Genomic DNA, 12331 nt, shown 5'->3' on the forward strand with positions numbered 1-12331 from the left:
AAGAAATACTAAACATCATAGTTAAATAAAAAAATTATAGTTTATGAATTTAGTATCCTCTACAGAATCTAATAGATTTGGTTCCTTTTCACAGAGGGACCTGGGGAAAAAAAGGAGGTATAAGGTCTCAAAATGCACCATTCTCAACTTTTTGACATGGAATTGGATCTAATTAGTCTTATTTTGTCAGCTTTTACTAACATTGATTTCCTTTCTGTTACCTCCTTGATGCCTTTACTCAGGTTATTTTATATTTGCTATATTTTATTTTTTTCTTTTTCTTTTCTTTTCTTTTTTTTTTTTTTGCTCTTTATGGCCCCACCCGAGGCATATAGAAGTTCCCAGGCTAGGGGTCTAATCAGAGCTGCAGCTGCCGGCCTACACCAAAACCACAGCAACATAGGATCCAAGCCACATCTGGGACCTACACCGCAGCGCACGGCAACACCGGATCCTTAACTCATGAGCAAGTCCAGGGATTGAACCCGAGTCCTCATGGATGCTAGTCAGATTTGTTTCTCCTGAGCCATGATGGGAACACCTAACATGTCATTGCTGATAAAAGTGTCAATTTCTTGATTTTGGTAACTGTTCTATGATAGAAAAGAATAGCTTTAGGAGTTCCCGTCGTGGCTCAGTGGAAATGAATCCCAGTTTTTTTTTTTTTTTAATTTTTATTTTACAATGTTTCAAAGGTTTACAGAACTTTAGATTTGGAATGGAATGAACCCAATCTAGCCTTTCATCTCATGTAGTTCCCTCTACATGTGGTATTACCAGTCTTTGCTTGATTGCTTTCAGCGACAATAAAGTCACTCCTTCAGAAGACAGATTTTTTTTTTTTTTTTTAAGGGCCTCACTTGCAGCATATAGAAGTTTCCAGGCTAGAGGTTGAACTGGAGCTGCAGCTGCCGGCTTACGCCACAGCCACAGCAAAGTGGGATCTGAGCCGTGTCTGCGACCTACACCACAGCTCATGGCAACTCTGGACCCTTAACTCAATGATCGGGGCCAGGGATCAAACCCGCATCCTCATGGATACTAGTGGGATTCGTTTCTGCTGTGGCACAGTGGGAACTCCCCAGAAGATAGCTTTAATGCAGGGTCAGGGAACAATGAGGTCAAGAGATGTGGCTGCTATAAGGTTGTCTCACCCATGTCCCAGTAAAAAGGTCAGTAATATATTTCTGTAGCAATGGCATAGTCAAGGACACCGGGAGAAATAACTCTCAAAGCAGCAAAGAAAATGGGTAACTGTGAGAGATGATAGAGGCTTTTTTTCTTATGATCTGATAAAATTTGCATCAGGCTTTCACTTTCAGTCGTTAGTGGCTATTGTTTACTGGAATTTGTAGTTATCACATGGAGTAAAAGCTACCCTTAATGTCACAGGCAAATCTTACTTCCCAATTTTAGTTCAAGTTTGTCATGGCTAATTTATGAGATTTCATTTTATTGGCCATTTTTGAGCTACAGACTCTTTATACTCCAACTTGCTGAGGGCTTTAGCTCTTCTTTATGATCCTCTAAATTTATTCTCCTTTAAACTGGAGCTTAAAATGTGGGGTATTCTATCCCTTCATACAAAAATAGCCTCTTATTTGGGAAAACAGAAAAGAGACTCTTTGTTTCTCTAATCAGAAAGGATGTGTCTTTTTTCTTTTTATAAAAAACATCTTCAATTCAGATATTTTGTTTTATAATTAACTTTATCACAGAATAGATATTTCAAGATCATTCTAACTTGTTTCATTATACCCTTTATGGGTATTTATAATATAGTCATCACTTTAATAGTTCTTTAACTTAATTCTTTAATTTAATAATATATTTATCACCTTAATAAATTCATCACTTACCTCTTGCCATGGAAGTTGGGTACTTTTGTTAAAGGATTCAGCTTAAGTTTTGCTTTAATGTCAGAAACTGCCATGTGGCCAGTAACTCTGTCTGGAATTCAGAAGGTACAGTTAAGGATCAAATCACAGATTAATTTCTTGATACTCTTTTACAACTTCCCCGTTCAAGACCTGGAGTTTGAAGTCCAGGGTTTCAAGGAGTGGTAATATGTGCAAACACAAGTTAGAGGTATGTGCAAAGTTGGAAGGCCATGTGGAAGGGCCCCTTTACTATCCCAAGAGCTCTAAGCAAAATTTCTTGCCATTGCTCCCCCTGCAAACAGTATCATTCCAGGGAGCTCCTGTGTGGCTCAGTGGGTTAAGGATCTGACATTGCCACTGCAGTGGCTCTGGTCGCTGCAGCAGCACGGGTTTTATTCCTGGCCTGGTAACTTCCACATGCTGTGGCGGTGGGCCCAAAAATATGGTCTATACACACAGCAAAAAAAAAAAAAAAGTATCATTCTGATCATATATTAAAATAAATGGCCGAGCATTCTGGAAATATGTAGAAAAAGTTAGATAAAATTTATTTTTAAAATTTATTTTTCAACTCATAGTTGACAGAGAATAAAATGCTATAGCATTTGCAAAAATTTTTACCTAATTGTTTCTATCTTAGATACCTGCCTAATAGTAAGTAGATTTTTCTAGGGGTTTCCTTCTGGGAGGTCCACCCTGGCCTATCAATTCCTACAAACCCTTTTTTTTTTTTTTGGCTATGCATGCAAACGTTTCTGGGCCAGTAATCAAACACATGGTACAGCACTAATCTGAGCCACAGCAGTGACAAGGCTGGATCTTAACCTGCTAGGCCACCAGGGAACTCCACCTGCTGGTCTTTTTTAAGGGTAAGATTAGGGGTGGGATATAATGCTACCCTAGACTCTCTTGGGTGGACTCTTAACCACTATGATCTCCCTAGTCCTTCCTTTCTGCTTCTGCATAGTTTAAGATTCAGGGCCTATGGACTAGACGCTGGCTTGGTTAGGCTTCCCCCTTTTATTATTGTTTTATCTTCCCAATTATCTTTTCAATATATAGAATGCATTAAGTAGTTCACTGATGAGTAAACTGGGTTGCTGACTTAGGAATAGTAGACAATCATATGTTATTAAACCATGAAGACAAAGTCTCTGAATGTTTGGTTAGAGTTTGATCAATTTTCCCAAGTCTTCACCTCAGACCCTGAAAAACAGTTTTTTCTAAACAACTCAATTACATGTGCTCAAAATCTGGAAACATACCATAGAGCTAGGGACTCCAGAGAGGCTTGACAGTTTAGGCAGTTGAAAGGTGCTGTGAAATCATCCTCATGGTTCAAAATAATCATTACTTTAAAAAATTACCTTCAATTGCTCATTGAGATGACAGGTTCAAAAAAAAAAAAAAAGACTCCTTGTAGATTCCTACAAAATCTAGATATTTAGCTACTCCTAAGCTGTGCTACTTAACAACTTCTGGGCTTCAATCAGATCAAGAATCCAATAAAGGGTTTGTTCCATCACACAACTGTGACCTCATTCACCTCTCAGGCTCAGGCTCAGGTGAGAATGACCCATGAGCTCCTTCTGGCTTTAATGTAACTCTTTTCAGTGTGCTTCATTTAGCACCCTTAGCCTAGGTGTGGGAATGAGCCATAGAATCAGAATATTTTGACACTGGTGGGATTTCAGGGAAGGGAAAGTTTTTTTTTTATTTTAAACTCTTTATTGTTATTTTTTCATGTTAAACATTGGGGAATTGCAAGTTTTCAAGTAAAAAAAATTTACCCACCTGCTTTGGTTGAATGCTGATTAAGAACCGTTTCATTAATTGCTTACATCCACAAAGAGGGACAAAATCAAACACTCATAGGTTTGTAGTCTATTCTATTATCAGAAAGAGTGATTTTATTTTATTTTTTAGTTTTTTTGCTTTTTAGGGCCACACTTGTGGCACATGGAGATTCCCAGGGGTCAAATTGGAGCTCAGCTGCCAGCCTACACCACAGCCACAGCAACGCCAGATTTGAACCACGTTAGCAACCTCATGGTTCCTGGTAGGATTCCTTTCTGCTGCACCACGATGGGAACTCCAGAAAGAGGGATTTTAAAAGAGCAATTAAGGAGTTCCCGTTGTGGCGCAGTGGTTAACGAATCCGACTAAGAACCATGAGGTTGCGGGTTGGATCCCTGGCCTTGCTCAGTGGGTTAAGGATCCGGCGTTGCCATGGGCTGTGGTGTAGGTTGCAGACGTGGCTCCGATCCCGCGTTGCTGTGGCTGTGGCTGTGGCCAGCAGCTGTAGCTCTGATTAGATCCCTAGCTTGGGAACCTTCATATGCCGTGGCAGCAGCCCTAGAAAAGGCAAAAAGCCAAAAAAAAAAAAGAGCAATTAGGAGTTCCTGTCATGGCAAAGCGGAAACAAATCTGACTAGGAACCATAAGGTTGCAGGTTCAATTCCTGGCCTTGCTCAGTGGGTTGCGGATCTGTCGTTGCTGTGAGCTGTGGTGTAGGCCGACAACTGTAGGTCTGATTCGACCCCTAGGCTGGGAACCTCCATGTGCCAAGAGTACGGCTCTAAAAACCAAAAAAAAAAAAAAAAAAAAAAAAAAAAAAGAAAAGGCAATTAAAGAAGGTATTATTGTTTTAAGCAGAAACTTTAATATTCAAGATCTGACAGGTCTAGCCTAGGAGTGAGAAGTGTCTCTAGTCTTCATGATGGCTAAGCACATGAGGTACATTTGGCAGCAAAGGCTTAGTTTGAGCCTCTCAAGGTGTTTTAGGCTTCACTTGGTGCCTGCAATTCTAGAGGTTTTCTATTCCTGCTCTGGGGATTTATTTATCATGTGCCTAACTTGATTTTTCCCTAGTCTTTCCAAACTTGGTACATTGCTTTTCATTCTGGCTAGGGATACAAAGGGAAAGAAAGTGAAGGTTTAATTTACAAATTAAACAAATATTTAATAAGGGCCTACTATCTTAGGGCTACCAAGACTTAAGATAATGACCACCATTCTACTTCTTGTTTCTATGAATTTGACTATTTTAGAAAACTCATATAAGTGGAATCATATCATCTGTGATTGGCTTGTTTCACTCAGCATAATATCCTCAAGATTCATCCATGTTGTAGCATGTATCTGAATTTCCTTCCTTTTCAAGGATGAATAATATTCCATTATGTGTACCACATTTTACTTATTTCTTTATCTGTCAATGGACACTTGGGTTGCTTCCACTTCTTGGCTATCATAAATAATTATGCTGTGACACACTGGTGTACAAATATCAAATATTTGTAGAAATATCTCTTCAAGACCTTGCTTTCAGTCCTTTGGATATATATCCAGAAGTGGAATTACTCGATTACATGGTAAATCTATTTTTAATATTTTGAAGAAATATTGTTTTCCAAAGTGGCTACTATTTTACATTCCAACCAACAGTGTACAACTGTTCTAATTTCTCCACCTCCTTACCAGCACTTGTTGTTTCTATAACCATTATCACTAATTCCAAAACAGTTTCATCACCCCAAAAGAAACCCTGTACCCACTAGCAGCCACTCCCCGTTCTCCCCCCGCCCCCACAGTGGCTGTCTCTTGGTAACCACTAACCTATCTTCTGACTCTATGGATTTGCCTATTCCTGACATTTAATAGAAGCAGAATCATGTAATTTGTGGCTTTTTGTGTCTGGCTTCTTCCACTAAGCATAATGTTTTCAAAGATCATCTATGTTGTAGCACGTATCAGTACTTCATTCCTTTTTATATTCCTTTTAATATTCCACTATATGGGTAGACTACATTTTGTTTATCCATCCATCATTTGATGGACATTGGGATTGCTCTTACTTTTCAAGTATTGTGAATCATGCTGCTATGAACACTCTTGTACAAGTTCTTATGTGAACACGTTTTTATTTATCTTGGGTATATTTCTGGAAGTGGGATTGCTAGGTCATATGGTAACTATGTTTCACATTTTGGGGACCACCAAACTGTTTTTCCACAGCAGCTGCACCATTTTACATTCTCACCATCACTGCATGAAGACTCTAATTTCTCCACATCCTTATCAACACTTGTTACCATCTTTTTAAACTATAGTCATTCTAGTGGGTGTGAAGTGATAGCTCATGGTTTTGATTTGCATTTCTCTAATGACTTATGATGTGAACATCTTTTTATGTGCTTACTAGTCATTTTTATATCTTCTTTTGAGAAATATCTTTCTTTTGAGAAAATTTTATATCTTCTTTGCCTGTTATTAAAGTTCAGTTATTTATCTTTTTATTGTTGAGTGACAAGATTTCTTTATATGTTTTGGATAGTAGACCCTTGAGAGATATATCATTTACAAATATTTTCTCCTATGTTGTCAGTTGTTTTTTCTTTTCTTTTTTTTTTTTTTTTAGGGCCACACCCCCAGCATATGGAGGTTCCCAGGCTAGGGGTCTAATTGGAGCTGTACCTGCTGGCCTACAGCTATACCAATGCTGGATCTGAGCCAGGTCTGTGACCTACACCACAGCTCATGGCAATGCTGGATCTTTAACCCACTTAGAGAGGCCAGGGATTGAACCTGTGTCGTCATGGACACTAGTCAGATCCATTTCTGCTGAGCCATTATGGGAACTGTTTTTTCACTTCCTTGGCAGTGAAGACCTTTCAACCACAAAAGTTAGTCCTAGAATTTTAAAGCTGAAAGAGAGCTAATATATCATCCATTTAATTCACCCCTTTCATTTTGTTTTTTAATTTTTAAATTTTTTTCTTTTTCTTTTTTAGGGCCATCCTGTGGCATATGGAGGTTCCCAGGCTAGGGGTCTAATTGGAGCTGTAGCCGCCGGCCTACACCACAGCCACAGCAACACCAGATTTGAGCCATGTCTGTGACCTACACCACAGCTCATGACAACGCCGCATCCTTTACCCACTGAGCAAGCTCAGGGATTGAACTTGAAACCTCATGGTTCCTAGTTGGATTCGTTAACCACTGAACCACGATGGGAACTCCACCCCTTTCATTTTATTCATAAGGACATTAAAGCCCAATAAGTTGAACTGATTTCTTTAGTGGCCAAGTTAGGAATATCTGCTTTGCATAACTACACTATAAACTGCATCAAATAGGTTACAATGTCATTAGAGAAAAAACAAATTCATCACAATTGAAGCCATTAGGAAACAATATGAAATACCTGATAATCACATGTGATACACTGTGGTGTGTACCATAAAGGCAAAAAACTCCAAAAAAACCCCAAAACCCTCAGAAAAACAATTGGAGAGTACTCAATCACCTGTCAACAAGCAGACAGAGGGTAGTAATTGATAAAACAAGTAGGGAAAATAGCTATAGGATTAAAAAATTTAAGTCAAAGTATTAAACCCCATCATCACAATGCCTTCACATCAGGCTTCACTCACGTTTTGTATCATTTGTGATTTTCATCAACTTTTGTACAGGCACCATTCCTTTTGCTTAAAAATAAGGTTCAGAGTCAAAATTATATAAATTTCTAAAGTTACAAAAAGTAGAATATGAGGATACAATTTTATCTTAATTTTTCCTTAGATAAATGGGAAACTGAAAAGAATATCAGTTATATGTGACATATATCTTAATTCATATTGTTTCTTTTGGTGCCTTAATGCATTGAACTCCAAAAAAAAGAAAAAATTTGAAAACATTATAGAGTCAGCATGAAATCAAGACTATCTATCATCTTTCAGGATGTAAGGAAGTGAAATGACTTTGAAAACCTGTTGACTCAAGGATGATCCACTACCCATTTCATTTTCATTAATGTTTTGGTTATGAACAGTTGACTAATGATATACTTTTTAATGATATATAAATACTTCTTTCTACTGAATTCTCCTGTGAAATATGTGGGTACAATATACATCATAATATTAACTATAGAATCTCCTTCCCTCACTCCACTCAACCCCATGGCCAAAAAAACAACAACCAAACAAAAATACTGATTCAACCATTTTCCCCCACCCGGCCACAAAACGTGGAGTAATTTGATTTTCTAAATGTGAGATTAACTCTGAGGAAAAAAGGGCTCAGTTACCTAGGTTTGGTTTAGTCTGGCCAGATTAAGCCAGTAATATATTATTTATTTACTTATTCTTTTTACTTTTTTAGGGCTGCACCTGTGGCATATGGAAGTTCCCAGGCTAGGGTGAACTGAAGCTGCAGCTGCCGGCCTATGCCATAGCCACAGCAACTCGGGATCTAAGCTGAGTTATTTTCAAATTCTTTTTTTTGAAACACAGTCAGGCTTTCAGAGGCACATCAATTTTTTTTTCATCATACTCATTGAAAAGTGCTGGTATGGAGAGCAAATTAAATTACCTAAAAATGGGGAGTTCCTGCCGTGATGCAGTGGAAATGATTCAGACTAATATCCATGAGGTTGTGCGTTTGATCCCTGGCCTCACTCAGTGGGTGGGGGAATCTAGTGTTGTGGTGAGCTATGGCAGTAGCTGCAGCTCTGATTCAACCCCTAGCCTGGGAACTTCCCTATGCCATGAGTGTGGCCCTAAAAAGTAAGCAAACAAACAAAAAAACCACAACACCCCAAAAAACAAACAAACAAAAAATTAAGAATGAAGTACAGAATGAAGTTGTGTATGTGTGTGTGTGAGACAGAGAGGGAGAGAGAGAGAGAAGAGGGCAGATGACAAGTTTTATCCGTCATCAAATAAAATTTGATCATTTTCACAGTATAATTTTCAAACTTTCCATTCATTCTTTTCTATGTAAGTACAGAAAATAATATTTTGGCATTAGGAAAATTACTTTAGGTGTTAATGTGATAAAAGGCCTGGAAACAAAAAGCACTAAGATTATATATTCAATTTTAGAGGCATCCAAAAAGAAATTTTAGGTCATTAGACACATCTATCAATAGGTAAGATTTTAATATTAATAAGAAAATGAGAGAGTACATTGAAAGTGAGACATTAAAGCTAATGCACAAAAATTGCGTATTTGTAAGGAAAAAATTTGGGGGTGCTGATATTATAGATTATCATTGGTGATAGGATTAAGGATTATTAAAACTTTATTTTTGCTTTTTTTGTTTGTTTTAGGGCCGCACCCACAGCACATGGAGGTTCCCAGGCTAGGGGTCCAATCAGAGCTACAGCTGCCAGCCTACACCACAGCTACAGCAATGTGGGATTGAGTCACACCTATCACCTACACCACGGCTCAAGGCAATACCAGATACTTAACCCACTCAGTAAGGCCAGGGATTGAACCTGCAACCTCATGGTTCCTAGTCGGATTCGTTTCCACTGAGCCACAATGGGAACTCCTAAAATTTTCTTTTTTCATTCTTTAATTTTATAAATATAGAAATCCTCTACAATGAACATGTATTACTTTTATAGCACATACAAAATAAATACATAGCGTCAGATTATCAATTTTATAACAAAAATTTCTACTCACATTTAAACTTCTTCGGGCCCTCCGTTATTGAATGAACTTTAATCTTCCCATTTTCTATAAAACATTTTGAATCAGATACAGAGGTAGTCACATAAAAACTCATAAAAGCAGATAAAAGTTGTGAAATCATTAAGATAATACCACAGGCTGGAATTTTTTCCATGAATTAAAGGAACTAGAAACACTAGTTTGCTTTGGAATTGGACTAATTTTTCTTTCAGGTAAATATGACGGAAGAAAGGATTGATCATTGAGATAAACTAGCTCGACTTCTTTAATGCACTTCCTCTCCTCTGTGTTTCAAGGGAGTTCCTGTCGTGGTGCAGTGGTTAACGAATCCGACTAGGAACCATGAGTTTTCGGGTTTGATCCCTGGCCTTGCTCAGTGGGTTAAGGATCCGGTGTTGCCGTGAGCTGTGGTGTAGGTTGCAGACTCGGCTTGGATCCCATGTTGCTGTGGCTCTGGCATAGGCTGGCAGCTGCAGCTCCAATCGGACCCCTAGCCTGGGAACCTCTATATGCCGCAGGAGCGGCCTGAGAAATGGCAAAAAGACAAAAAAAAAAAAAAAAAAAATTACACTTCAAAGGTGACACATGGGAAGGGGATATTATAGAAAGAAGCAGGGCTCAAGTCTAGTAGCATCTTTTCCAAACTCAGATTGATGACATATGTTGGCAAATGCTCAGAGTTGGAATACAGGGAGAAGGAATTGCTCTTTTTTTTTTTTTTTTTCTTTCTTAACAGGTATTTCTTGAGAATCAACCCATTTGAGGTGGTGTGTTTGTTACTACTAAGGATACAGAGTATGCTTCTCTGACCGGAACAATCTTATACATCAACTTAGGGTCTTTTCCAGGAAACCCTAGTCTTGACTAAATGCTCCTCTAGCACCTTCTGCATAAATTTATCACATTATATAAAAATTATTTTATGTGCCTAGCTCTTCTGTTGGACTAAAAGGTCTTTGAGGGCAAGGCTGTGACCCATTCGTTTTTTTGTTGTCCTCAGCTCATGGCACAGAGCCTGACACATACAATCCCTTCCTTTAACAACTTAACAATATGTTGGGAGATAGAATAAGTATGACATAAGGAAGAGTGCAAAGGGGGATCAGTCTGAATACTGGAGAACACTGATGGGGATGTGGAGGGGAACAGGGCCAGAAAAATAGGAAGAGAGTGGTTTATATCTGAGAAGTTAATGTAAGTACATGAGAAACCCAGAGATTTAACCATCATATCTAGGACAGAATAGCACTTGCAAGAGAAAAAATTACGGAGAAGGCTAGAAGAAGAGCAACTGTGAGATAAATGAGACTGAAGGCTTCTTCCATGATGCCACCCAGTAGGAGAAGGGGCAGAAAGGAATCCTGGGTGGCTCCTTCGAGAATACTAAAAGAGAATTCCTGTTGTGACTCAATGGGTTAAGAACCTGACTAGTATCCATGAGAATGCGGGTTCAACCCCTGGACTCGCTCATTGGATTAAGGATCTGGCATTGCCATGAGCTGTGGTGCAAGTTGCAGATGTGGCTCAGATCTGGCATTGCTGTGGCTGTGGCATAGGCTGGCAGCTGCAGCTCCAATTTGACTCCTAGCCTGGCAACTTCCATATGCTGCAGGTGTGGCCCTTAAAAGACCAAAAGAAAAAAAAAATCTAAAAAGAATTCTAATAAGGAAGTAATTTTTAGTTCTATAAAATATTACACAGTCTTGTTTGAAGACTTCTCCCTTCCTCTCTCCAAAACTATGAATGTATTTTTCTCTTGTGTTTCCTCCTCAGCCACAAAATGGGAGGCTGGAACTTGAGAAACAAAAATTAAAATTTCCTTAAAGTAGTAATTAATGGTGGCAGAATCTATGACAATAAGGAAACTTTTATTCAATTTTAAGCAGTTTCAGTAAAATAAGCTACTAGCCCAGGCTTGAGCTGAGAAATGATGGAAGTAGATAGTGTCCGGTGTAGTAACAGAATATAAAAATACAGCAGCATAGTAGAAGGAATGCAGTGCAGAGACTGGGAATTCAAAATAGAAAGTCGGAACCATTGGTGAGTAGGAGAAATAAATGTCTCTCCCAACCTACCCAAGAGTCTCTAGTACTCGAGTGTTGCTGAGTTTCCTCTATATATGATAGTATCACAGATCAGTTAGGTGTTGGGAAAATTATTTGCTATGCTGAAAAAAATCCGAGTTTGATCCCTGTCTTACCATATGCAGAGGTGGTATACAGATGAACTAAAGACCTAAATGTGAAAGGAAAAACTATATTGTTAGTAGAACTAGCCTAGAACAAGAAAAAGAAATGCTGGCGACTTTGGTGTTCAGTCCTGGGGCAGTGAATAGGTAAATTATGGCAATTGTATTGAAGGGATATTATGGAGCAGCCAGAATTAGACTGATTTATAGAAACATGAGTAAGTCTCAAACAGTGTTGATTCACACCCACTAGGATGGCTGGAATTGAAAGTCAGCAACAAGTATTCATGCGGAAGTGGAGGAATCAGAACCTTTATACATTGCTGGTGGGAATGCAAAATGATGCAGCCACTTTGGAAAACAGCCTGGTAGATGCTCAAGTGGTTAAATGTAGAGTTACTTTTTGACCCAGCAATTTCACTGCTAGGTATATATACCCAAGAGAAATGAAATATGTCCACATGAAAACTGCACAAAAATAGCAGCATTTTATAGCAGTTTATAGCAGAATCATTCATAATAGTCAAAAGGTGGAAACAATGCAAATTTCTATCAGTTGAGGAGTAGATAACTGAAATGGGATACATCCATACAAGAGAATGTTACTCCTCCATTGAAAGGAATAAATTTTGAAAACATGGTAAGTGAAAGAAGCCAGTCACAAAAGACCACATATTATATAATTTCATCTATATGTAATGTCAGGAAAGACAAATCTATAGACATAGAATGTAGATTAGCGTTTGCTTAGGGTTTGGAGGAAAGGGAGTGAAAG

General features: G+C 38.4%; 1 protein-coding gene and 1 long non-coding RNA gene across 6 annotated transcripts in view; one reads left to right on the forward strand and one right to left on the reverse strand.

Annotated features, from left to right (window-relative positions):
* LOC146398066 (uncharacterized) overlaps positions 1 to 12331 on the forward strand; it is a 1038644-nt gene that overhangs the window by 765645 nt on the left and 260668 nt on the right. The window lies entirely within an intron of this gene.
* Positions 1 to 12331, reverse strand: part of EFCAB3 (EF-hand calcium binding domain 3) — a 371875-nt gene that overhangs the window by 22656 nt on the left and 336888 nt on the right. For 2 of the 5 annotated variants that reach the window (XM_084984064.1, XM_084984065.1), the window contains 3 exons: positions 9360 to 9413; positions 7316 to 7369; positions 1860 to 1950 (listed from right to left, as the gene is read on the reverse strand). In XM_084984064.1, the coding sequence (XP_084840190.1) occupies positions 1860 to 1950; positions 7316 to 7369; positions 9360 to 9413 (199 nt within the window). Of the gene's footprint in view, positions 1 to 1859; positions 1951 to 3145; positions 3388 to 7315; positions 7370 to 9359; positions 9414 to 12331 lie in introns of those variants that run through there. The other 3 variants (XM_084984066.1, XM_084984067.1, XM_084984068.1) reach the window with 2 other exon arrangements.

Source organism: Sus scrofa, chromosome 12 (genome assembly GCF_054392235.1).
Source record: "Sus scrofa isolate SSC_HxYL_T2T_F1_AM1 chromosome 12, Sscrofa_HxYL_maternal_Yorkshire_Landrace_v2.0, whole genome shotgun sequence".
In the NCBI taxonomy this organism is placed as follows: domain Eukaryota; kingdom Metazoa; phylum Chordata; class Mammalia; order Artiodactyla; family Suidae; genus Sus; species Sus scrofa.